General features: G+C 40.0%; 2 protein-coding genes across 4 annotated transcripts; one reads left to right on the forward strand and one right to left on the reverse strand.

Annotated features, from left to right (window-relative positions):
- On the forward strand, positions 1-2289 carry LOC117236112 (surfeit locus protein 6 homolog). Its single transcript, XM_033498831.1, has 4 exons — positions 1-222; positions 301-354; positions 421-917; positions 1029-2289. Exons 1-4 carry the CDS (start codon positions 105-107, stop codon positions 1248-1250), a joined length of 891 nt encoding a protein of 296 aa, XP_033354722.1. The 5' UTR covers positions 1-104; the 3' UTR covers positions 1251-2289.
- Positions 1603-26876, reverse strand: LOC117236187. 3 transcript variants are annotated; one of them, XM_033499034.1, is made up of 6 exons: positions 26653-26876; positions 5516-5612; positions 4287-4472; positions 3269-3286; positions 2385-2571; positions 1603-2116 (listed from the first exon to the last, which is right to left on the reverse strand). In XM_033499034.1, exons 2-5 carry the CDS (start codon positions 5598-5600, stop codon positions 2426-2428), a joined length of 435 nt encoding a protein of 144 aa, XP_033354925.1. In that variant the 5' UTR covers positions 5601-5612; positions 26653-26876; the 3' UTR covers positions 1603-2116; positions 2385-2425. The 3 variants fall into 3 exon arrangements, with proteins under 3 accessions (XP_033354925.1, XP_033354840.1, XP_033355004.1); XM_033498949.1 differs by having other exon boundaries at positions 2403-2571; positions 26653-26875; XM_033499113.1 differs by lacking the exon at positions 3269-3286 and having other exon boundaries at positions 2403-2571; positions 26653-26874.
- Positions 26877-27894: the final 1018 nt, after the last annotated feature.

Here is a 27894-nt window from a genome sequence, read left to right on the forward strand (position 1 = left end):
AAAGCGTTCTTTTAAAAACGTGTCTATAGTTTACGATTGTGAGACGTTTACACTCTGGTACTAGCAGTAGTAGGAAGTAATTGCACACGTGTGTGCTGAAGAACATGCAATTAAAAATGTCAGAACCATTTAATCAAAATGCTGTGAAGCAATTATTGCTGCAAGAAAATGAGTTTATTTCGAATATATTTTCAAAAATGCCATTGCCTATGTCTGAATTAGGTAAGAATATAAAAAGATAACGTAACCTTAAAGTACTCATGATTTTTGCAATTATAATAAAAATTGTCATGTTATCAGTTTCAGATGACAAGAATAAATTAGTTACACACAAGAAAAAGAACATGTCAAAAGGTATTTATTCTCTGCTATTGTTGTATATTATTTAATTTAGTTTCAAATTTCTATCTTCTATCGTAGATAATATTGTTCCAAATTTAAGCGGAAAGAAAAAGAGGGCACAAACATTTGAGGAGTTACATGCTAAATTGGAGGGATTAAAGAATGTTAAACGATTGGGATATAAAGAAAAGCAATTAAAAAAAAATTTGAAAACCAGAATGAAAAAAATGTCCAAGAAAAAAGAACGTATAATGCAAAAGAAACTAGTAAAAATAGAGCAAAATGGGGATACTTTGTCTAACATAAAAGAAGAAGATAGTGAAGTACCAAAGGTTCCAAGACCAAAGCCTGTGTTTAATTCAGAAGGCAAAATGGTATTCAGTAAATTTGATTTTTCTGAAATTGGAACAAGAAAAAAACTGCCTAAAAAGGATGCAAAAAAGATGTTACTAGAGTTGAAACAAAAAAAAGAAAAGTTAAAAGCAATGGAACAATCAGGTGAAAAAGAAAGAGTAGAAGAAATTAAAGAAAAGGATGCATGGCAGACTGCCCTGGCAAAAGCTGGTGGTGAGAAGGTAATAAAGATATATTTAAATTTGAAAATTTTTTTTATAATTTCAGGAAAAGTAGATTTAGAATAATGGTTTACAAATAGCATGTTGAGTAAACGTTATACTTTTCGATAGGTGAAAAATGATATAGATTTACTTAAGCGAACATTAAAAAGGAAAGAAAATAAAAAAAGACAGAGTGCTAAAAAATGGGAATCTAGGTTAGACAATGTACAGAAAGGAATTCGAGAAAAACAAGAAAAAAGACAGGATAACATTATGAAGAGAAAGAAAGAGAAAAAGATGCATAAATTAAAAAAAGCGGCTAAAAGGGGACGGATTATACCTGGATTTTAAATATAACATAAAGGATTATAGATAAAAGACATTTATTTCTAAAAGAGTTATTTTATATGGTATGCAGTTTTATTCTGCATAATTTAATTAAATTTTTACATTCAGACGAATTCAACATTTACGTAAATGATATTCATTAATTGAATAATACTCCATAGGACAAATTTGTACTAACTTATTGTTGATATCAGAATACAAGAGAATTGTTTTCAAACAAATCATTTTTTGTTGTTTATAATTATATTATATACACTCATAACTGTGGATTAATATCTTACACTGACAATGCAAAAATCAATTGTAATGTGTACATGTTGTATAAATTTCATAAAAACTGAATGTAGGTGTTGTATAGACAGTGTTTTATAATCATTTATTTACATATTGTGATTTTTGTTTGTACATGGTATTAACAATTTTTTATTTACACTAACGATGTAGCGTTTGTTGCCCCGTTATAAGTTTTTCATGATATAAAAAGCGGCATGTTCATAGAATCTTGTACAGTTTGACAGTATAAAATTTAGTCATTAATTTTATATACGAGTGCAAAACTTGCTTGTAAAGATCGATATTCCATATAATGACAGACTTCAAATTGTTTTGTATCGAAGATCTCCTTACGATCAGTTTCATTATTGTTCACGATCTCATATACTAATTCGTCGTAATACATATATATCTTATAAATCTCCTAATAGATTATGGGTAAGTCGAGTACGAGAGCTTCGATGTAGCCGCCCTCTTCCACTTCCTGCTAGGTATCACCAAGAGCAGAGGATACAGCGTTAGCGTGTGTTAATGCTGTCCATAGAGGGCTATGATCCACGGATAATGGTACCGCCGATTTAGATGGTCGTGGAGACCTAGATAGAAAGATAAATAATTAGCTTAAATTACTATTCTTTTACAAATATGGCATCTGTTATAAATACATAATAGATATTTTCGCAAAGTTGCAAGTTGCAACTCCTAATGATATATCGGTAATGCAGGAATTCTAAATATTAAGAAAATTTTCTAGAAACAAGTCGATGGATCTTTGTTGCGAATGATACATGATTCGTATGAAACCTTTTTCTCATGTTTAATTTAAGGAAATAAGAATGATATTTCAATATGTATTACACGTACAGAAAATAAGAATCTGACCTAGGCGGTACCAAAACTGGATGCTAATCTGGGCTACTAAGTTCCAGTGCAGTGCTCTGTTCAGGATCCGATCGTTCTTCAACGACAGTGTCTAGTTCCAGTGATGGAAAAGCTCTAGATCCTCGATCGCTTCGTAACGATACTGTTCTCGTTGGACGATCAATTCCAGCTATCACATAAAAATATATATGAATATGTATTAATATTGCACAACAACAAAGGTACTTGATTATATAGAAAATCTTGTCTAACCATTCTGTAAGTGAATTTTTAGATTACCAATAATAAAGATTAATACTGTCTAAATGCATTCTAATGTCAAGATTATGTGGTAAAAGTTATTAATTTGATTTGTACAGTTATTAACAAATTGTTGTATACGAAATGCATTGAGATATACGCTGCATAGGCTTGCATAGCAAACAATTTAAAGTCATGCGACTAGAACTATGTTAAATACATAAGAAGTAAATACATGCCTTTCGATTAAGATTAAAATGTAGCCAAGCTGCATATATTATTTGCATAAAAATGCTCAACTTTTCTTATTTTCGATTTTCATGATCGCGTTGGAAATCTTAAGCTGCTGAATTATAATATTCTTAACAAAGTATTATTTAAGTACGTTTGAATGTAGCCTGCATGATCAATCTCACACGAATTGTTTTTATCATTTTTATTCTTGTCCACGCTTCTGACGGAACTTCAATTAAGTTCTGTAAGTTGTCTTCTAAGTATGCAGCGGTAGTAGTGGCGGCGGCGGCAAATGATTATGCATTAAGTAAAAGAAACTATGGTTGTTCTGTGAAATTCTAAAATCTCTAGAGACCAAGTCAAGCAACAATCAGGTTGATAAAAGGCTTTACCTAAATCCTCTTTCGATGCTGCACTTGACGGGATAATAAAATAACAAGTATATATTTCAGTTTGAAGATTTTTCAAATGTTTAATTTATATTAGGATGCTGCAAATTAATTTTACGATCTAGGTATACAACAAAGTTCGAAGAGCAAATATTATCCTTTGTACCATCGTCCGATAACTATGTATTTCCTATTAATTAAAACCTTCATGCTTGTATAGAGTAAGTAGTAACTAAACCGTCTATTTATCACATTTCAGGGGCCGTAAATCAATAAAGTTAGATTGTCATGACTGGTCGCGGTCGTCGTGTACCTTCAGAGTCAGCCACATATCATAGGTATCATACTGCGTCGGTGTTCGACAAACGAAATACGTATGTCGTGTTCCATGAACGTTTTACGTTCATTGTTACGAGTGTAAAGTAACATACTTAGAAAAGTTCAACGTTATATTTCGGGATTAGAAATTAGATAGAGTAAGAAATTGAAAACTATGAAAAATCAATAGAAACCTATAGGTTTGGCCACTTAGTTTCTCGATACTTTGTTGAAAACTAAACGTTTTTAGTCGTGTAAACACGAACACGATTAAATTCGAAATATCTAAAATCGGTGTATGAACTCGGATATTCAGGGCAACATTCGATCTGGTTTAATGCTTCTTCCACTCTCTTTGTATACGTTGCACAGCCGTGTGCCTGAATGCGTGTATATATATACGCCCCGTTTACAAAGGTATACGACTATACACGTCTACGTGACTATATGTAGGAGTCTATTTGAATATACAGGTACGGATAAGTATGTATTCAACGTTTCTGGGGAGAAAAGCGACCACGGAGTAGCGGTTGTTAAAGAGGTTAGGGTGCTACACAATGCGAACGCAAATGTTTTGTGACCTTAATCCATTTTCGTTATAAAATTGCTTTCAAGGATGTGTACGCTTTAATTCCAAATTTAATTGTAGCAGTGATTTTTAAAATAAGGAGAGGGTAGACTCGATTTTATCGTTGAAACTTACCTAAACGGTGGACAGGACTAAAACGAACGAGACTGAGTGCTCCGTGATCTAGATCACAATTCCTTCTTCGTGCTCGCTCTCTGGCGAGCTTTGCTCTTCTTCTTAAACAACAGATGACCATTAGAGCCAACAATGGAAATCCGAGTATGCATGATACTATTGGGATGATGATACTCTCTGGAGTTACTAAAAAAAAAAAGCAAAATAATTTGTAATTCAATCGTGAAGATGTGTCAGAAAACGTTTACGTGTCAATTCTATTGGTTTCACTATCAGTCGAGTTACTACTAGATCTAGCAACGAGTATTCCTAACGAAGCTTTATTATTCTCACGTTTGTTTCTTAAGTTTGTTTTTACGATTAGTATATATTAAGCAAACTAAGCAAATACAGGATGAGGAATAAAATTTATTATTTCGCAAACTCAAGAATTTTTCGAGTTGAATAACCGTGTTAAATCTTCAAACAAATATGGAAGCAAGAATCCCATTTCTTCTGTTATCGATATAGTTTCTTAATAAACATTACACTGTAATAAATACAAAGCAGAACTGACATTTATAATAAATGAATCTTTTAGTAAAAATTGGAACGAGTATTGTCAATCTTCTAAACAACAGTTTAGACCCCAAGAAAAGAAAAATGTTTCATTCAACAGGATAGAATAGAAGGGATAGTATAACGGCATGGTTGTGTAAATATACGTTGAATAATATAGCGATGTAATACAAATATTTTTTATTATAATCAAGACTATGTTATCTCGTGTAACAATATCATTTTAAATTACAACGTCAAAATAATGCTTTAATGTCACTTTTCCAGTTATGCGTCTAGACGATTTGTAATTGTATTAACCTTTACTCTCCATTACTCTTAGACTCTTGAGATTGGGAAGCAATTACTTGCTTGGTTGCTTCCTTAAGTACGACGAAGATATTCTCCGTCACAGAAGGACTTTAACGAAATATTTCATCCTTTCGCAAATCTTTGAACTTTGCAAAGCTATTGGCTTCTGCGTCAGGAAATCTGATAATTTGATTTGTTTCCTCTTATATAGTTCATGATAATTAAATTTTCGCGTTATCAAAATATGAGTCATATTCCCATGGATTCAGTAAAATTGAATATTATTGTTCCCATGATGCTTGGAACGATTGTTATGAGTATTACGTTAGTTGAGAATGTGCATTACATTTTATAAAAAATTTATGCAAGCGTGTTTTCACCTGTTGGATAAACTAGAATTGTTGGTCTCTTGGATTGTGGAATCGTTGGCATTGTTGGTCGACCCCCTCTCACTTCGATCGACATTTTGCTCTCGATCTGGAACAAGATTAGCTGAGGGTTAATCAGGGTTCTGGTATAACGAAAAAATTGATCGATAACAACGATTACATCTTTTTCGCAAAAATCGTTCATTATTCAAGTGTCTCTGTTGTTTGTTATGTTTTATCTCATAGAAATGAAAAATCAAAGTAGCCTCTAGCGTTCCGAGATCTTTTAATTTCATCTTTGTTCTTTCTATTTTTTCCAACGAAATGTCGAGGTCGAAAGAAAGACTGCAGCAAAAAGTATCAAATTCCAGTGTTTTGCTTTGAAATTTCTTCCTATACTAATTATACCTGTACACCCTGTTCCTTTATCCATTCCACGCAACAGAATTATACATACTGTGTGCTGTTTGATTTCATTTTAAAAACATTCATCTCGATTTTACCACGCAAAGGTAACAATTGTAAACATTCCGTGACGTCGATATAGGAAAAACATGTTATTTTTCTAAAATAAATACAATTTACAATTCTTAAATAAATACCGTTTCGCGACAATCTGTGATATATATAGAAAATATATATATCATTTTATATTATATATATACATATATATTATTTTATATATAGATATATATAAAAATATATATATTTTCATTGTGAAAATATAGAAAGTAAACCATCGCTAGTTCCGTAGAATTAGTTTAAACAAAGCGCCAGTTTATGTGCCATCAAACATCGCGTGATATCTTTATTTACCTATTTTATTAAAGTAATGATTTTCCGCGGTCGTTTAAATTCTACGTACACGTACCAATAGTTACAGTTTTTGCCGCTACGTGGCGCGCACGTAGTGATTAATCAAAATGGCGAGTGTAAGCGCGGCGTGTATAAAGTAACGGACGGTAATAGGTTTATCTCGATGAGAAGTGATTCTGTCGCGATAATATTACGTGTTCGGGTAATATTTTCACTATGACAAATGTTTTCGATCGCGTATGCTCGTGTGGCGACTGTTTCAGTGAAGTGATCAAACGAAAACACATTCACTCGTTCCCGCCACTTTTAGTGTTTCGAGCTTGGAGGGATCTAATCAAAAGCGACATGTAATCGAATTTTCGAGGTAAGATATTCGCTGTTACGTAAAATAAACAGGCATTTACGTAATTCTTTAAAATTGAAAACAAAGCTGAAAATTCCATTGGCTAACCATGTATAAATGCGTACAAGAGTACGTAAACATTGTCTTGCCTTAGTAGTCGAGAGGAAAAGGCTATTTACTTCGGTTTCTTTATTTTTGTGACGTTTCTCCGGTTGTTCTTTCCTCTCTCTGTGCTCTGAAAAGCAATAACGTGAGCCGTATCGGTGTGAATATCAACATAGACGGAAAGCAAAAGCTCTGTTTTCTGCACAGACTTTTAGAATTTCTTCGTTTTTGTATTCCCTGCGGTATTGAGAGTGGACTTAATTCCCATTGGCCGAGATCCACAAAGAGTATAGAGGGCCATACTGGTCTCAGTCTTTCGACTAGAGACGCGTGTGTACTCCAAAGGAGACGAGCAAGAAATTAAGTTAGATTATTCCTTTTCTCGTATCGTGCTATTAAATTTGGAAACGCGAGAACGCAATAATCAAGTATATTCGTCCTTGTGTCGCAATTTCGATTTTTCAAAGATATGTATAATACGTATTCCATGAACCTGAATTTTCTTTTATTCTATGAATTACGGTATACACGCTATAACTTAAGCAACCGTGTTCCTCGCGTGTTTAATTAATTCGTTGCAGAGAAAATGGTACTAGACTGGTTGGAGCAAGCGAATGAGTTTAATTTCTCTTCTACTGCGTTGGATGTAACTCGTTAGCTATCGAAGCAGCACAGGAGAAGAATGGCTCGTTATTGTTAAGCCGCGTCAGATATCAGGCATTTACTTTTTGCTTTTAATCTTCGATTAGTTTTTGTCGTACTGGCATGTCGAATATTACCTCCATAAATTGTCCTATATATTCGAGTTCGATTGAAGAAGGCTGACCGGGCAGCAGCCCTTTGGAGGGCGAAACTCGATGGAGGCACTCTGTTATCGTATCTCAAAGGGCCAGTTCCGAAATGGCAAACTATTCTCTATTCGAGAAGGACCACCTCTCCTTTTTTCTGCGATTACTTTATCTATCGAAGGATACCATCGTGAAAATGGCTCGACCTATTTCTTTGGCCAGTTTTCCACCTACGTCTATGATTAAAATCACGTTCCTGTATTTGCGCCCGCTATATATACATTACGATGCTTATAAGACGCGCCCAGGAAACACCGTTTCCGGTTAAATGCTAAATTTGTTCAGCCTGGAGGGTATTCGATCGAAATTTTTGGAGTGCCTCCAGAACAAAGATCGCGATGTTTCTTCCAGTTCTTCGTTATCTTTGGACTTCCGTTGTAAGACGTTCCGCGGCACACGAAATTTATCCGATGCGGTGTGAAAATTCACAATCGTATCCAACCGAATTCAGGATTCCGCGGTGTCCTTGCGCGAAAGTAGGTCGTTCAATTTTCAGCGAGGCGCAACTCCAGCTGACGATGTCTTTATGAAAAAAGCAGATGAAACTGTTTCGTAATCGGCAAACTATTCGACTCGATTTCGCGAGTTCTAGGAGTTTCGGAGCGGTGGGTCGGTTTAAACGTCGGAGACTCGTCGGGATGCTTATCGATCTTCCAGTATGCAGACCCATACTGAGTTTTATTGCTAGCCGCCAGTCTGTCCTCGCCTTCTCTTCGCAGAAAACGATGTTCAAACGCGTAAAAACCGTGGCCATTATAGCCGCGAGAAGAAGTTTCATCTGCATTATCCTCCAATTATCTCTGCCTTATCGTCGTCTTCGCAGCGTGTCGTTCCCTTTTCCGTCTATTTAGCAGCCTGGCTTCTAGCACAGTTAATTTAGCAAATCTGTGGCTCACGAGGAAAAGCAGATTCGACTCGAGTCACGTTGCATCAACGTTATTTACATACGTACCTACATGCTACCGTGGCGGAGTACATACGCCGATATACCGCGCATTATTGCCAAATTATTTGGATTTTCTCGTATACGGGCTCGTTATAAAGCGAATAGATTCGTATTAATCATAGACTGGTGAGTGGCCGCTCCAACTGCGCTTGAAACTATGTTTTAATGCAGCCCGTACACCGGTGCGCAGTTGTTCAATAGTAATATGCGAACAAGCGAATTTTAGTGAATTTCAAAAGCAAACACGCGCGTGCATGCTTACAATGCACCCTATCAGGATTGTTTCGATTTTCTCCGGACCGTGCAACGCGGCTTGTCGAATAATTCCGAATAATTCAACCGCGATGTTAGCCAAAGGATTACACCGATTTACCGTAATCAGCGGAATGTTATGTAGAAGCTGATACTATTTCATTGATAGGCTGCCGCGTCGGTATTAAAAGACGTTACAGACGCGCTGGATTTTCGCTTCGTTTTCATTTCAAACGATCGTTAGCGCGATTCGTGGCAGACTAGAGATCGCTACGCGGATTACGCTAATTTCTGCAGTCGTGCTCAACCGTCCACGTACTAGCGCCATTCTTGGGAAATCCGTGCGAGATCTCAGCTCGAGTGCCACAGTTTTCCATTGAAGACTGTTTAAGGGGGACGGAGTGGCCGATCGCCATCACTTTTATTCTCGGAGCTTCCATTAATTAAACCTCTCGCGATTACACAGCAGATAAACTGCCTCCGCTACTTTCCCTTCTCATTCCCGCAATTCGATCCCTTTCTTGTTGTTCGTGTACCTGTTTTTATGCCAGGCCAATCTTCCGTTAAATAACAGCAACGCGAAATTTCATCTTTGACCTTTTCAAAGGACTCGTAGGATGAAGTTGGAACGTAACTCGTCCTCGTCGTTTAAAGCTTCGTGTCGCGCAACGAGCGGAAAGTCGTTTTGTTAAGCTCCATCTTCATTGACAAGCGAAGCTTCTAATTAAACTATCGCGTAGAATTCCTACGAGATTTACGGACCACTTTGAGCATTGCAAACATAATTTTGTTTGGTTAAAATGTTATCGATAAAACGTGTCGATAAAGGCTTCGCAGTTGTTAAAACAACGTATCGACTAAAATCTAGTCGATTCGCAAGAGGACCGCAACGAATATTATGCGTCGCTTTTGATGAAGTTTCGTACACGGTAAAGGAGCAAAATGTGGTTAGTCCCTTGTTCGGTTATTTTTGGAAACTTTCTATATTTACGAAATAACGTTGCAAAAGGAATTTTTCAATAATTATACGATGAAAAAAAATATATTCCTCGTTATAGGTTGTCTGAAAAGTTTCTTTCAAAAGGTTTCTTGTTTTATATCAGTTTATTGAATTATGCGCGAACATAATAATAGAGATATAGCGAAATTGATCATACCTGATTCAATAAAATAATATAAAACAGAAATTGTTGTTCATCTATTATCACCTTATGAAACTTTTCGGACAACCTAATAAGTTAAAATTCAGCGAATAAATTTCTTCCATAAATGTAAAGAATTTTTTAAAGAAAAAAAACAGGATATCACTGTTTCACCGAGCCAAAAATATTAATAAGACTTAGAAATCGTTGCGGATGTTACATTTGGACGTGCACAAAATATCCTTCCTTGTGTATAGATCGTGTGGAATGGTACATTACGGAAACTTGTGCCGAAAGGGTTAAGTCTAATCTAACAGCTGGTATTAGTATACATCGAAATTTTGAGACTGGCGAACCGCTCGGTGACATTAATGGAACTTTAATTTCAGCGTTAGTGCTCCCTTTAACCTTTTATCGCCAGATGAAATCCTCTAGAAAGGTCATGCACGATCAGAGACGAAATATTCTCGCGAAACTAAAAAATAGGACAACGCGGTTTCGAACCACGAAAGATAGCATAACTTTTGTTGTTAGATATTTCGATAATTATCGAATATCGAAACATAAAGCGAATATTTCTGCTTCTCTTTTCTCTATATTTTTCATACGTTTGTAAAATTTGATCATTTCGCAACACCTGACAATATCCGCTTGTTAATTCCACGAAATTTAACGCCAGAAATTTTATTGATCGAGCACGTGTAAAGCACTCCAACTCTCCGAGCACGAGAAAAATTAATTAACGGCTTGAAGTATTGATTGCATAGTTATAATTGGATAAAGAATGCTGTCAGCGAATTAATCGAATTTCTTGCCCAGTCGAATTTACAGTGTAATTGAAAGATTACGCGGAACAGGCATACAATTGGGTTAAGATATGCAGAAAATCCTGCTTTCATCGACTCTGTCTACGTAAAAACGAGAAATAAGCAAGCATCTTGACACAAGGAGAAGAAAATTCATTAGTTAGGTAATTATAAAATTAACGATGTTTTCAACGCGTTAAACACAAACTCACTAGATCGTCGTTCGCAAAACTGATAACTTGCTGCGTAGAACGATCTAAATAATCACGACAGTTTATGGAACGTGATGTAAAACGCGAGAGGGGATTACTTAATCCCAGCTTTTACGAACCAAGTCTAAAACCCGATCGATATTCGGTATCGTGTATCAAATTGCGTTCTCATTGTGTCGTCGTTGATATCCTTGCGGTTATCTTGTTAATTAAGCATTTTATCAATTATAAAACCTCATCACGCCGATCGAGTAGACGTCAGTCTTTCAGTTAACAGAAATATGCGGATGGAATTGCAAAAGATACACGTTTGCTCGTATATCGACGCGTTTTCGATCGATTTGAAAAGTTGGCGAGTACGTTGCGGTTAATCGTATAGATAAGTCGATCAGCCTTCGATCAGCGAAACGACTCCAATCGGAGAATTTGGATTATACTCTAACTCGTTTCTCTCGATTTCGCGTCAGTTGAAGCATTGCAGCAAGATCGATCGGAGTATGTTTGCAGCATGTGCGAAAGAACCGTGAAACGTGACAAGATATATGCCAGAAGGAACTTGTCTTCGACCCATATTCTTTCTCAGCAGGAAATTTGTCCTTACATCGAGCTTTCGCGTTTCCCTTTCTTCTCTTCTTCCCAATACGAACAGATAGAAAACGGCGAAGTATCGATAAAACAGTCGCAGATAGCCGGAAAATCTGAATCGATGTATATGGAATAATCGTAGGAATTTCTCATGTACAATTTCTCCACTCGACGCAGCCTATCTTCAATCTGCTTCGATTTCTTGTAAATAAATAGAAAGCCTGGTCTAACCCCCCTTTGAATTTTTATTTCGAAACATGCGTAGCGGCATATGCTTCTTAGGACGTTTCGATTCGAAGATGTCTCGCGTAGTTGTTTTGCCACAGAGAATTAACACTCTACGACGCACATAATGTAATAAACAAATTCTGGACAAAGCAATTTCGCTGCTACGAGCAACCTACAACCGGCGACAAGTTCAAACCTTTCGGTACCCCCCGTCGATCAGTTTAAATAGATGACCATGTTCTCCAGAAGTCAGTCAGTCGAACGAATCAGCGTAACAATCGGTATCGGTAGCGCAGTATCGCGCTATCTTACAACGAATATCGTCAAGCGAGCAACGCTTGCGATTAACTTTGTATTTTACATTTTAAAATATCTGTAAATATAGTTAACGAAATCAATTCGTCTCGTTGTTAATTTAACCAACAGCACGTCACACCGTCCACCAACGTCTGTTCAGATCCTAGTTTCTCTGGCCTTGGCGATTATTTCCTTCTGGCAATCGAAACCAGGTGGTGCCTATACCAGTCTAGTAATGACGTTTAGTGGAATTGGTTATCGGAGGTCCTTTGTCTACTTCTTGTCAGATGCAGATCCAACGATTGTAGTCCTGTAGCCTCGTAGCTTAGGAGGACAGTAATGGCGGCGGTGGCCCGAATTTCGTTATGAATACACCTACCTAGCTATATCACTGCGATAAGGTTCTCGCTTTGGCTGCTCGATGAAGACTTTTTACAGAGGAAATGGCACAACGACGAGCTACGCGCCAACGAACGGACTTTCGAATATCTTACGAGGGCTCTTGTTGCTCGTTGAAGCGCGAACGAACCGTCACACTGTTGTCTGTAATTCAACGGACCGCGTGTGCCCTGATTTCTGGTCCGCAATCGGAAATGCATGCTCCCAGGACAGCTCTTCTCTTCCGCTCGGCTCACAGATTCGAACGCTTTGATCGGAAATTTACGCGTTTGATTCAATCCCATGGTCGAACCACGGTTGCTGCGTCGAATGGATAATTTTCAAACGATTCGACGAAATATATTAGAAGCAACTCGATCGGTTTAATTAAACGACGTTGGCGTTTTCATAAGAAATTATATCCCCGATGAAAGGAATACTAGTTGTAGTTTGCTTCTTTGTACGCTCCGTTAGCTTATCTCGGTTTTCCTGACTACGGTAAAAGAAGAAAAAATATCTTTCAGTTTGCACGACTGCCATCTCGATATTTCACGTGTCTATTTTATAGTTATATATTATTTCCCCGTGGCAATGGTATAGCTTCACGGTCTCTGGAGGTTCTCGCGTTAGCCAAGGGACGACAAATTTTCAAACTCTTTGCGACTCGAGTCTCCGAAGACGAAAGATTCTGTGCTCGAATTTCTGTCGTGCGAGAAACAACAGAGAATTCCTTATATCCGACTCGCTACAGATTTTAAACAGAAAGCCACTCTATCTTCTCGCACAGAACATTGCGTGCTCGGTATTTCGAGAACCGTACTCGACCTCTGTAAAATACGGTCGACTCGATTTAAAAACGTTCGCACGAGTTAGTTCCTTCCGCGCGTGATTTTCTTAATCGCGCGGTAAATAATTCCAGTTATTCGATCGTACGCATTTTCATCGACCATCGCTCGAAATATCGAGGAACGGGGAAGCGTTAGGGACTGTGATGGCCTGTGATATTACGCTCGCAAATTGATCGACACGACAAGGCAGCGACGTCAAAGAGTGCGAAACGAAGTTTTATCGACAGTCCAGTCGATATTTTAGTTTGGTATCCACGTTATGTCATGACGTCGTTCTTGAATGAACGCTTCGCGTTTTTTAACGGGTGCACTAACATTGGCCGAGACGTTCGGTATTGGTGGAAAATCGACGAAAAAATAATCGTTTGTATGTTTGTGCGCGCGAAGTCGATGCATTTTCAAAGCACGCAAGAACGTAACGATTTATTATGAAAACATCGACCGTTTCTTTGTCAGCGATCTCCATAATACGTTTGTTTAAACGCGTTTCTTTTATTTATGAAAGTTTTTATTCTCTGTCGAGAAGGAATAAAAGAGATCTCGAACCTGTAAATCTCGGGCGTAAGAGCAATATTTTCATCGACAAATATTTTTCTCGTCTATTGAATCGCCGCGAAGAAATATTAGTTGGAATAACGTGTCGCGTCCATTCGGAGATGCATTACGCCGAATCGCCTCTATGCATAAATCCAGATTTCTGGTCGTAATCGGTAGGTACGTTGCTTGAAACTCGAATTTCAGAAGTTTAGTCGGAATATAATCGTAGCATGGTCCCTCGGCGTGTCCTAACTCGTAATACCGACTCATCGCTCATTTATAATTTTAGTTTATCGCTTGAAACACAGTCGGATCTCGTTTCGCAAACTCCGAAAGCACCAGCTAAAGTCCAAGACACGCTTCTCTTGGCGAGGTTAACGTTCAAACGATTCAGATCCCGTTCAGAATTGTAACGATAGACGAAAATCTGCTCGAGACCGCTGCAGTCTCGCATTCCTTGGATCGAGAACGATGATATCGACGCTAGACGTTATCTCGATCGTTGTTTTACAACCGTGATTATCATTATTGAAACAAACAAGTGGGTCTTTCTTTCTTCGTTGCTCTCTTCAACACAGTTTTATACCATTTTTCTCTTCTTCGGTTTATGCGAAATTCACAATTCGTCAAAGCAAAGTATTTCGTTCGTTGGTTCGAGTTACGGTTTCCCGAACGTGATTCGAAATTACGATTTTTATGGTAAAAATATCTCTAGACGTCGAATCGCAACCTCATAGAAAAAAAAGTCTGCGACTATGGATTTTTCGACCGACTAGAAAAACCAGAGTGGCGATAACTCTTACGCGAAGCACGAACCCAGAGCCTAGAGGATATTTCGCTCGTTCTTCGGCCGGTACATACGGCCAGCTACGAAGCACGTGTACGTACCAGGTGCATGTATTAAGTAGAGAACAAGTACAGCGTTGGGCACGTATCGTTGTACGTAAGTACGCGCTATAGGTACCACGTGTGCCGTGGCGTAATTTTCGGAGATCGTCGTAAACCTTGGATCCATTAGTCGATCCCAAAACGTTTGTGTAACGTTGAAGTATTAATGGTTTTAATAGCCACTTCGCCACATCCTTCACGGTTAGTTTGCGTGAATTTTCAGTTCACACTTTCGATCGATCGTTTACCGTAATCTATTTAAGTCAATCACCCGTCTATTCACCGACGAGTTTCATATATCTTCGTTCGTACGCTGAAAACGAAAAGTATCAGATAGAATATTAATCTCGCGTTGGCAAATAGTGGCTCGATCGCGAGACGCTATTAATTTTAAATACGAATAGCTTGCTCATCGTGGTTCCCAGCACGCTGTGCGCTCGTTCCATTAGCACTCGAATGGTTAATTCGACGAATAATCTGGCGAGTGAGCGAGTAATTATCTGCCATTAACGTCTCATTGTTCGAAGATTATATTCGATTATTTAACTTATTTACTGGCGAGTTTCCCTGTCTCTGTCGCAATCGCAATATTCGTTTAGATTTTGCCGAATGACAACGTAATTCGCAGCGGATAATAGGTTATTTGATATATTACGATTCCAATCGATACTTAATCTTCGTCGTGTCAAATGAGAGAGAAATACGCGCGTGTCCTCCAATATGTGTCGCGTTGTTCGTAAATTGTCCAACGAAGAATTAAACGAAGTGCATTGACGCTAATGCGTCGGTACTTTCCGGAAACCCATCTGAGTACAACGACGGTAATATTCTTTCCATTTGGCCGACTCGAAATAAAGTTGCGCGAGGATATATCATTAGGAAAGAATGCGCGTGCCGGAAATATTAAATTCCGACTCGTTCGAGCGAAATTAACTCTAATATCGCGGATAAGGTCTTTGCACTTTTAATTCTGTCTGTCTGTCTGTCTGTCTCTCTCTCTCTCTCTCTCTCTCTCTCTCTGCCTCTTTTAATTCCACCGCTTTAAAAGAGTAACCTTACCGGTATTCTTTCTTTCTCAGCACGTATTGAAACTCGTGTAAAAGTAGTAAAAGGATTTCGATATAACCGAGGGATATCGCGATAAACGATACTAGTTCTTCGATGAATCTTTGATTTTTATTCGGGGCTTGGCAAAAACGAACGCGGTACGGGATATGAAACTTGAAATTAAACAATTGGAAAACGAGAGAGCGTTCTAGGAATAAAATATCTATCGTAGCTCGTGTTTGCAATAACTCTGATTATAACGACGCGCTGTTTCAAACGCGTTCGACTAAATGGACCCTTGGTTCTCTCGTAAGAAAGAAGACCGCACACTAGTGATCCAGCTGCAAATATTTATGGCCCACTAGTCACGCCAGTGTTCCTTGGTTCGATTAATTGCGATTCATAAATTCTCAGCCAGTTTATTGGAATTTTTCACGACGAAGATTGCGAAGGTGGAATAGTGTCTCTGTGAGAAGTATCGTCGGCACGTAAAATTGCAAATTTGTACGCGTATTCTCGTTACCTTTGCAAATCTTAGATCGAGTAGTTTCGTTTGGAGGCTCGTTAAGAGGTGGACGATTATAAAATAATCGCAGCAACTTCTTACACGGTGCACCATGAATTTCAAGCGTTCTACGGAAAGAAAGAATGGTATGGATAAAAAGGGATAATAATAATAGGAACCGAGTAGCGGCATCAAATAAGCTTAATGGACTACTTTTTACGTTCGTCCCAGCGACGAGCATTTAGAGGTTCACGGAAACGCCTGAAGATGTGTCAGCGAATATAAACGTGGCTTAATCGCGTCGCTTTCTTCAACGAGGAGAAGGAATAATTTTTTGCGTTTCTATAAAAATGTTAAATTTATAACGTAACTTTTTCACATACTTGTCTCTCGAGTCGCATTGTCGTTCATCTTTGTCGTTACGAAGAACATCGATAAAATTTTATGCGGTCATTTCTATTTTGTTCCAATTTACGAGGTTCATTTTCAATCATATCTGGCCGCGTTGTTCCGTATACTTTGTCGTCGGAAGTTATATGCAGTTCTATGGACTATTGAACTCGAACTAGCTGCAAGATTTCATTCAACGTATCCATTCGCTAAACAATAATCAAGTATGCGAATGATATTCCGGAGAACAATGCTTGATCAGTTTTCGTAGCGAGTACGCACAAAGAGGCAGTGTAGCTTTGTGTTTAAATTATAGCGATAAATTTACCGGCAGAAATGCGAAACAGTTTGTCTCGAGAAAGTTAAAGTATGGTGGATGTACGATTCCGTGACAGGGCGTATCTCGTGAATAGAATTCGCGTGCTGTTCAAATAAATTGCTTTTACCGTTAAACAAAGCTCCGACGCATATTTTATGAATGACGTTCGAATCGTTACGAAATTTCACCGAAGGGCACTATTTTTTCTAGTATTTTTTCATTTTTCTATCGCGTTATTCTCTACGCAGGATATGGTCGGTATCTCGATTAAATTTTCGTCGTTTCAAACTGTCGTTTTTTCATTTATTTATTTATGTTTTTTATCAGTTTCGAACGAATCGCGCAGCTCTCGCGTCGACAGACAGAAAACCGTTTTCTCACCTTGTTTTCCCATTCTCAGAAACATGTAAAAGGCGCGATAACAAAGTTTTCCGACATCGTCTTACTTCAGTGAAATCACCGAAATCGATTGTCGTACGCGTCGCTTCGATAATATATGCAAATTCGGAGCATTTTCTTTTCCCGAAGATTACTCCTGTCCTATAACAACAAAGCGAGATATAGCAAAGAATGGAGGATGAAAAGTAAACAGAAAATGGGTACTAGGCTAACTGGTCGGTGGAACGAAAGAATTTGGTCACGGAAAAACGAGACACGTCGAATCCCTGCGAGATGATATTTCTGAGTCTTGTAATAGCTCAGGCATTATGAGAAATGGAGGCGCGAAAGTTGAACGTTTATAAGATAAAGCAGAGATCACGGCTTGAATTCAGAAACACGTTTGACGCGCTGTGAATCACTGATGTGACTCTCCACGGATTTTCGACGAGTAATTTGCATAAAATGTTCAGGGTCATGGTCAGAATAAGAAAATACCCATTTCGGCCACTAACTTTTACAATATCGCGATATTTCATTTATTCATTTCTTCTACTTCTAACTTTTTTCCAAGCGAATGCCGAAACAGAATTACCCTTTGCGAAGTGCTTATTCGCCATACAATAGCACTCGCGGTAACACAAGATAAACACGAAATAATTCCATCGTTGTAAAAAGATAACACGTTGTCTCTTCTCACGAACGTATTTCAAGCTGCTCGAACTATTTCAAACACAACGCAGTTGTTCGATACATGTGACTAATACAGATTTTATTTGCACGAGTTAAATATACAGGATGGTTGGTAACTGGTGGTACAAGCGGAAAGGGGGTGATTCTACGCGAAAAAAGAAGTCGAAGATATAGAATAACAATTTTTCGTTCGAGGCTTTGTTTTCGAGATTTTTCGCTCGGTACGCGTGCACTATATCGCGTCTCGTTATAACGGATCTCACTGTAGGTCGTTGTCTCGATGGAAAAATTAAAAAAAAAACAAAAAATGTCTTTTTTCGCATAGAATCACCCCCTTTCCGCTTGTACCACCAGTTACCAACCACCCTGTATAATTCGAATTTATATCCGATACATTGGCCACACCGCCGAGTTTAACTTCACATCTATTGTGTGTTGTCTATGCGATCGATCGATTTCTTTAAATTTATCCTTTCGCTAAAAAAAAATGATTTAGTAAATTTCACGAAACCCTGTGTGTAATTTATTACGCTCGTAACAAACTTACGCTTGGATGCGATGTTTATACCGAAATTGGTTGATACCGTATTTATTAAAGTTTTCAAAGAACGAACATATTACACGGAGAAAGTAAAAGATGGTGTGTACGGAGAAATTACGAGTTTACTTGCCACGTGTCAGAAAATTTCTGCCCTTGCTATATGTTCTACCATTGGCCTAGATAACTTCACTTTCTAGGTATTCTTCCTTTATTCGTCTTTGACCTGGCGCGTGGTCGCGCCACATTTTTGGAACCACAATTATCAGCCCGTGAGATTCCTTTATCAGCGTGTCCTTGGAAAGCTAAACCAACCATTCTCGACGCTTGCAGCTAAATTACTCGGTGGAACCAGTGGAGCGTGATTCGTCGAATGGTGCTCTGAGCGCGTGAAAAGCTCGCGTTTTAAGAATGCTTCTATATGTATAGCCAGAGGCATTTTTTACTATAGTACAGGCCTCAAAAAGAATGTACCGTGTTACCCTTGAATGAGTGGAAGAGCAAGGAAACGAACAGCTACGCGCGTGTTAGGATACGTTGTATCGTCTCGTTAGCGCGATTCTGATTTACCGAACGCGGTCCAACGGTTTCGAAAACTGGGTTAACGAGATCGTAATATGTGGAAAAAAGGCTCTCGATGCTCCGCCGATTAGCGCATTAAAAGTCATCAACTCGGTATACCTGATTCGATTGATCGAAGCTACGTACGTGATCGTCTCGAAGATTAAAGCCTTCGTCGACGCATTTTCGCGAGAAACACGACGGTCAAATCGAAGGATAAAAATCGGCAACCCTTTAACAAATAATCTGAATATTCTGAGAAAAAAACCAAGTGTTTTTTGAGCTGAGGATCGTTCTAGGCACGATACGAGGTTCCCAACGAGTTTCAAAGTAGATAACGTCACGGGACGAATTCTCGATCGGAGAGCTTAGGGCATGAGATTTGAATAGGCGCGAAGAAATCCATCGAGCGAGGAATAAAAAGGACGTTGAATCGGAACAATGAATCGCTGATATTCGCTCGAATAAATCTATCGGGTTCTATCTTCTTTCCACTAGCGAACTTTGACCTGCAAATACAATAGATCTCGCTATGACAAATCGAGGAATAAAACGAGAAAGATTCGATGCCTTCTGTAGCCCAACGAAGATAATTGGCGCATAAAATCTAACCACATCTATACAATCGCCTCACCTAAACACTAAATGAACTTTAGCCGACTGATTCGCCTTTGATAGTTCTATCTCGGTAAAAGGCGGTAAAGCCGTAGATCAGAAATGCGTTAATTAATCGATATCGATAGAGGAGGTAGATATAAAACCGAGATAAATCGCTGCTCCAAGCATTATACAAAGAAGACAGATAGTTTTCTCTCCTTGTTTTCTCAAGCTTTCTCGTTTTCTCCTGGCAAGAAGAACGAACGCTTTTCATTCTGTCCGCAGTCGATCGCACCTTTTCAGAGGCGAACCACCGTCTAATATCGCTGACTGATGCGCCACGATGATTACACGAAAAGATAGACGAACGCGATATCGTATTTTCATCGCGAATCGACCGCACGATGCGATCGGTTAGTAGAACATTACCAGGCGACCAATTCATTTCCGCGTGTCCAGCCGATAGGAAAAAAGGAAGTCGATGGGAACGAGGAACGATACAGATGGAAAAGACAAAACAGGACGAACGGAAACAGTTGGAACGTTTAGTTTCATCTATCTCGGCGTTCCACAACGGTTCGCTTTTCAGTTGTCCCTTTTTGTCACGTGGAAAAGCCTAGCCGATTCTATTATATCGTACTCGGTCATCGGTCCACGTTGCGCTACTTCCCTTCATTCCCTTTTCTTCTGCTCCACCGTCTCTCTCCGCCTCTCTTTCTCACTGCGTATCTGCTGTTTCAGTGATATCGTTTATCGGGTTCTGCGAGTGTTCGTGATTTTGATTGCGCCGGTTCTCGTGACCGATTCAGATAGTCGCTATCGGTGCAGTTCGTTTAAAGTAACTAAGAGCTTCCTTAATGGACCGTGTTAAGATTCGCGATCGATATGAACGGTGTCGCTTTACGTGTCATTAACGCGCGAACGCGCCATCTGTAACGTCGCGATTTTCGCGTTATATCCAATGAATGCGCCCACGGTAGATATCGTTAATTGGGTCTCTCTTCTTTGAAATACTATTTACGGATCGTCTCGTTCGTGGTAATTCTCGCAGTTGTAAACGGTACTCGCGTCCAAAACCACGAAGCCAAAAAGAGGAAGCAAAATCGTTGAAATAGAACGCTGTTACCGTAGTCTCGTTAGTCCCTCTCACGATGCTCGAAATAGGGGTTGAAAGCGCCCTTGGGAGAGCAACTGACAGTCTTTCCATCCCCGTTCCTCTGCCTCTTCTGTTTTCTTGCTTTCACTCGAGCATTTTGTAAAGGATATTTCTACCCAACCGGGTCGTTCTCGAATCCCATCTACGTCAAACGACATTCCGTTTCCTATTTCATGGCGTTACGGACCGACGCTGGATTATTGCTAGAGTTTGATCGTTGAAGGTTCCAGGCTTTATTCGTTCTATACTTTCCTTTTCTTATTTTACCTTCCTATCCGTTGTTCGATATCAAAGGAATAGAAAATAGGACGGGAGGAAATTTGGAAGCTGTGCGGTTCTCCTGGACTTTTCGAGCAGCCGTAATTAACCGTCTGTACATGTACATATGTATATGCACGTATGTATCGCATTCGATTGTGCGACTTGTACCGAAATGGCAACGAAACACAGGGGATCGGTTTCCGTCTCGAGCGAGGAGACGACAGCTGCGTTTCTATATCGCATCGGTGGAATTAATTAAAATTTATCCGAATCGATTCCTTGGTTAAGCATATTTCTGCCGCGTCTGCGTCGAAACAGTGAATATCGAAGAATGGCTAGAAGCAAGGGAGAAAATACAATTCCCGATTCTCGTAGTTGGCGAGGCATTGTTCGTTCAAATTTTTAATTTAACCAGAGCAAACGTGTAGCTACCATATCGCGGCGTTGTTGTATTTTTTAGCTTGTTCAGAGTGCTCGTCCCACGTACGAACTAGCTCGTACAAGGACGACCTGAAATTCTGGCACGGATGGTAACACATTCTTGTCGAAGGTTTCGTCTCTACGGAAAGGCCGTCGCCCTTTCATTCTGAAATATGTAAGAAAGCGTACCAATTTTCTGCTCTGGATCTTAGCAAATGTTCTTTAGCAAAAATTCTCTTCTTTCCTCCTGCATCTTTCACCAACACGACGCATTATTAATTAACCGTTCTCGCTCGCGTCGCTTCGTAAACGTACATTGGCAGGCGTAATCGTTTTTGGTCGGGGACATATTTTTCGATGTGCTACGCGTGCAAAAATTCCCGAATCCCTCTGTTACTTAGGGTATTTAATATTTAATGTTTAATATTTAATATTCTTTTCGCTCTCGAATCTTTGTCATTCGAGGGCTTTCAAGGGATCAATGAGAATATTCATGAGCCTTCTCTGGCGCATTATTTCCTCTTAAATTCTTCAGAATCTGATTTTACTGCAGGTTCAAAGGATGAACTTTCCGCTGATCTTATCATTCACGATTCCGTCGATTCAGACAGTTCGCAGAATTAGAATTTCACGTTTATTATTTAGATCGCTCGGATTTCTTAGATCAAAGTACCTTGGGCTTCGATAAAATTCGTTGTTCTTTATCTTCGGAAAGAGAAATCCTGTTCTGTGCATCGATTGCCTCTCGTTCGCACTACGTGGTGCGGTATCCTTTTGACAATAGCACATAAATGCGACATTTATTAGCACGTGAAAACAATTTATCCTCCTTTGGAACGAAGGCGAATTTGTAATCTCAGTCGCGATGCAAACTACTCTCCTCTCTCTCTCTCTCTCTCTCTCCTACTTTCTCATTTTTACGTGCAGCTTTATTAATAACCTCATTCAGAGAGTAAGTGCTAAAGCCTGTAATTCGTTCACGTTATTCTATTGTTCAGTTTCAATTACAAGCCAGAGGAAACAGATGTCTATTTCTTCTTTTCTGCCGTTATTTCTCGAAATATGGAAGTCCGCGGGAAAGAAATGGAACAGAAGATTAATAGGAACAGAAAACGAACGTTGCGTGTAAAGTATTGGAAGGTTGATGCGCACGTGGACTTTCGAAAATTGTAGATTATCGCGCTCGTACGACCCATAACTAAGCAAGTTTGTACCAATTGTACGTGTTCTCGCGTTTTTCCGGTTTCTATAATTTACTTCTATCAGCGTATTCGACGTTACAAGGCTTTTCCTCGCGAAAAGTCTGTTCTTTCTTTTTGTTTCATCGGACTTGATAGTCGCAAGATCGTTAAAGGACTAGAGAGTTAGTTATCAAGTTGCAAGGTATTGGATAAGAGAAATATTCGTTAGAAATTTTGATTTCGTTCGGATAATTTCTAAAATTTACGGATGCTGACGAAAGCTGCCGTCTTATCTAAGCGTATTGGATATAATTTCCAAGATGGAGGAACGATTAGATGGTTCTAAAGTAGTTATATCGTGATCACTTCGGACTCTTACCAGACTCTATCGATGTTTACTTGGTGTTACTGGCGAAAAGCGCATTGCAATTTAAACGAAAGCTTGGTCCGCTGCTGGTCTACTTGTTATCGCGGTTTATTCATTCTCACTTAGTTTGCATTTCACTCGGAACGTGAAATATTTACGTTGCGGTACACGAAAAGTTTCAAAGCGAAATTTGGGTTGTAAATGGAAGAAAAATCCAACGCGAACCATTTGAAACTCACGAAAAATATCTTTCCGGGTTGTTCGGAATTTTAGTTGGCCGTTTATGGCACGGACAGACCCATTTCCCTCATTAGAAAATTCCGAATTACCGGTCCTCCCAGGGCTGCAATTCGAAATTTGAATGACCGTCCGTTTATGACACGGACAGGTCCCATTCCTCTCGTTAGGAGATTCCGAATTACATGTCCTCCCAGGACGGTAAACGTAATGACTCGAGGTCAGGAAAGAACCCAGGAAACGACCAGCCGGAAGGGCTCGGTGGCGAGAAGAAATCCAACGGCGGGAGGAGAGAATCAGGAGCGGAGGAGTTAGTTCATCTTCGACCATCGGACAGTACAGACTTAGGATGACGGTAGTCCTCGCTTAGTTCGGCTAAGTGCTACAACTAGTACAAATAAAGTGCCGTCTAAATCCAACACTCGAGTTATTTCATCTCCTCCCCCTTGAACGTTATGTCATACGAGGTACGCGATATCGACCGATCGGTTTGACCCGACCGATTGCTCTTTAGTCGATAATACGCAACATGGGCAAATCAGCGAACGGTCGAGTATATTTTCGGCAGCAGCTACGACGTCGCGCAATCTTTTTTTGCGTTTAGATGATCATTTCTCTGGACGAGCGAGTAAATAGAAATAAATTACGGAGGAGGAAATGGAACAAACAGAACGATATATTTAGGGAACTGCTCGTCGGTTCGTTACTAATGTTTACGATGCTCGTGATAAATTAAGATTGAATCAAGGTGTATGTACGTACTCCGAGGAAATTCGATGGCGCAACGCGTATAATTTGCCGAGAAAGGGAGAATCGAAGGAACGGAAATCAATGTGTTTAGTTTCTTGTTTCGTAGAGACGAAAGTTCGTCCACGATGGAACGATATAATTACAGGGCGCGGCGTGTTTACTGTCGGGAGAAGAAAATAGAAAGGGAAAGCGGAGGAAACCCGAGGCGAACGAATGAATCCGAAATCTCTCGAAAACAAGAACGCTACTAACAAAAGTTAGAGATTTAGAATCTTATTGCTACCGTTGCGAGCATAACGCTCGTTAAAGCAGGGTGATTCTTAGAGACAGAAAACAGCGAATGCGATTCCACTAGTTGTTAGCAATCGGATCCGCCGGTCTGACGAAGTTTTAACGAAATTCGACCTCCGACGAAACGCGGAAACAAAAACGCGAGCCAAATTAAAGCTCCGACTCGGCTTTCTCGTTTCACTCCTATCTCTGCGAAATTTAATCGCTCGCGGACGCGAAATCTTCCCGTGTTTGCCGAAATTTTCTATACGCGTATTCGGTTTAAGGCGCGCTCCGAGTTTCCGCGACTTTCTGGTCGAAATGAGCGTGACGCGATACGGCGATTCGCGTAATACGAGGTGATCCCTTGAAAATTCTGCTCGCGACGGAGCCACGTTTTTCCTTTCTTGGACGGAAACCATGCCCAAGAGTGTACAGAATCTCTGAATTCGAGAATCGCGCACCGCCACTCGCTAACCTTGTGACCTCGTCTCGGTCAATTTTAGATGGAATTTCACTTAAGTGGAGCTCGAAACTTGAAACCATTACGATAGAAACAGGAAATTACTTTATGAAACCGTAGCCTGCTTAGCAAAGAGTTCTACCATTTCCACCATCGACTAGTGAACGCGGAAGCACGATGGACGTAAAATTATCGATTGACAAGCATCGGTCGGTTCGTGTTTGCCGATTCCTAAGCGATAACGCACCGTTGAATTAACGCGAATGCATATCGAGGTGCGGCCGGTGGTCGATTCGCGCAATAATATTCAAACGGTTCTTCTCGCTGCCTACGTATCGATTTCATTCGGCTGGAAAGAACGAGAGCGGTCGAGTTTCAGATAATTAAATCGAATCGACGATGCACATAGATAGCGCACCGCGTCCCGATCTGTACCTGGTACTCGACCAACTCTTTCCAAGAATATCTCCGACTAGTTGCATCGACCGTTGCATTCTACGTGGTATACGCGTTTCCTTTTCACTGCGGGTCGGCTCGATCGAAGTCGCTCGTGTCCCTTTTAATTTCGAACGCACACGAAGATAAATAGCCCGAATCCTGTTTTGATAAAGCAACCTGCTCGTAGTAGTCCAGATCCAACGTATCAAAAAATCCGTCTGTACAGCGTTTATTTATTCAGGAGTATCGCTGGAGCGGCAGCGATCGAACAGCCGGCTGATTAACATATTCGCATAAACGGAATTCTTTAGGAAGAAAAGGAAAATATTTAGGGAGTATCTTCTGTCTGATCCATCTAGGGTGAATATCCAGGAATATCTGCTCGTACAAGTAGAATCCTAAAATTTGTTCGAGGGCGATCAACATTTTATTATTTTTTTTCTTTACGCATCGTCTAGTAGCAACTATATTTCGGAGTAACGAGAATGACGGAATACCCAATTTTCGTTTAGCAGATATTTTGCCCTTAGAAAGAACTTGATTGAACGGGTGGTTGCCTAACATGATACGAGTAGAATTTAATAAAGGTAGAAAGAAGGTTTCGAGCGATTCGTTGACGTAGAGGTGTGGAGGGTGCGTCGATGTAATCAGGTCGCGATGTGCCCAACCACGAGGTTCGAAAAAGGCAGACAGAGCCGTGCGTTTTAAAATGTTGGAACACATTTGGATTATCTAGTTTATTCGCCACGAAAATTCCTCAAAATCAACGCGATATCGATCGCAGTCGAAATTTCCGCGAGGCTCTCGTAACGTTCTCTTTCTAACGACGCCAACGAGTACTCTGGAGTAAATAAAGCGTGGAAATTAATACCATTCGAGCGATAAAAATAAAGTATAGGCAGGCTCGTCGCTAGAAATTCGTAAACGGGCAAATTTCCAGCAAACGGAATAAGTTCGATAGACGCGAAGGTGGATTATTGTATATTATCGATAGATCATGGAACAACGGCGAACGGAGAACAAAGCACGGGTGCCGTATAAAACCCCCGGTGTCGTGAATTACCAGTGAAATTGACTATCGAAAGCCGATACATCAGTATGAAATGCGGGGACCCGAACAGTTGACGCTAAACTGCGTCGATGAAGTGAAAAGAATATGAAACGATGGTTCCATGCATACGAACGACGCGGCACACGCTAGCTCGCGACGAGCACAATCGATTCGCTAAACTCGAATACCACCGTATCTTTCGAAAACGTTTGACAGCGGTCTCTCTTGTCCCTTTTTTGCGGCTATCTCGCGCCAACGACAACGGAACAACGAACGCGTTTAAGCAATGCTCGTACCTTCGTGTTTTAGCTGGCAGACAATTTATACGGTGTAAACTGGCCGGATTGTGCACGTTTTTTCGATGCTAAATCCCCGGTTGTTCATCGTTCCAGCGATCGAGTTTGGTCGAACTTGGTCGGACTTCTGTTGGCAATGCAGAGATTCGTTCGATTCATTGACCGGTGAATATCTCGGACGAACAGTTGTTTCTCGGCTTGGATGGATCAACGGATAATTCGTAGATCAGGCCGAGATGGACGTCTTTAAAGTTCTAAGTTCTATATACGATCTTCGTCTATCGATAAATACGACCGCTAAATCTCTTTCGATGCGTTGCTTGTTGTATTACTGGCAGGAAACGTTTTCCGCTGGTATTTCAAGTATTTCAAGTTTGTTCCGAACTTGGATTTTAGATTCTTCTCGACGACACGTGTTTCTATTTATTCTATTTATTTTTGAATCGATTCCACGTCGTAGGAAGATCGAGAGGCGTACATTGCTTGCTCGCTTGCTTGTCAGCGGCACGATGTACCACGTCAGTGTGTCTGGGAAAGTTGGTCGAACCCTGGGACTTGCGCGATCTCGTTACTTCGAGTCGAGTCACGTTTCGCGTCACGTTTCGCGTCCTGTTCGAAATACTTCACCGTGACCAAATTTCACGTATCGCGCAGGCTGGTCCTATCCATGGACGATTGATCGTGGCTTCCTTCGACCTTCCAGAAAATTTCATACGTTCCGCTCACCAGCGAAAACCATCGTACGTCGTAGCTTACGCGAGCGGTCAAATTGTTTCCGCGAGCATTTCGATGATATTCAAATCGGTAGTCGATTATTTTCGGAATTTATTTATCGTCAATCCGGTCCAAGCGAAATAAGTTTTTGGTATTTCGAAAACACTTATCTGCAAGTTGGGATAGCGACGTCACGTGAAACCTCGTGTCTTTCGACCGATACTGGGCGACTCGTATTTCGCGTGCTCGATCTGCGACGCCTTTAGGCCAACTGCTCGTGAAAATGCGGCTCTTGCTGCGCGCCACGTTCCCCGCGCCTGCGCCACCATCAATTTCTTCGATACTCTCCTCTACGTGTTTTCGATATCGCGAGCTTCTGATTAATTCATCTTCGTTCGGGTACCTTGATCGACGATTTCCTCGAACTGCAGTTCTTTCCGTCGTTGCAGCCCCTTTCTGCCTCGTTCCACTTTTTCGATAAAGCTTTCCTTTAACTTTGGACCCGTGTAACGATGTAAATCGTCAAGA

The sequence above is a fragment of the Bombus vosnesenskii genome, unplaced genomic scaffold, assembly GCF_011952255.1.
Source record: "Bombus vosnesenskii isolate JDL3184/JDL3185 unplaced genomic scaffold, Bvos_JDL3184-5_v1.1 scf7180000013262, whole genome shotgun sequence".
Classification (NCBI taxonomy): domain Eukaryota; kingdom Metazoa; phylum Arthropoda; class Insecta; order Hymenoptera; family Apidae; genus Bombus; species Bombus vosnesenskii.

What these genes read in the sequence shown, in the direction of transcription:
- LOC117236187 (XM_033499034.1), bottom strand. Translation starts at nt 5,600, where the DNA reads ATGTCGATCGAAGTGAGAGGGGGTCGACCAACAATGCCAACGATTCCA. An exon ending in AATTCTAGTTTATCCAACAG is followed by an intron (nt 4,473 to 5,515) that starts GTGAAAACACGC and finishes TTTTTTTTTTAG; the next exon opens with TAACTCCAGAGAGTATCATC.
- LOC117236112 (XM_033498831.1), top strand. Translation starts at nt 105, where the DNA reads ATGCAATTAAAAATGTCAGAACCATTTAATCAAAATGCTGTGAAGCAA. An exon ending in GAAAAAGAACATGTCAAAAG is followed by an intron (nt 355 to 420) that starts GTATTTATTCTC and finishes CTTCTATCGTAG; the next exon opens with ATAATATTGTTCCAAATTTA. An exon ending in CAAAAGCTGGTGGTGAGAAG is followed by an intron (nt 918 to 1,028) that starts GTAATAAAGATA and finishes ACTTTTCGATAG; the next exon opens with GTGAAAAATGATATAGATTT.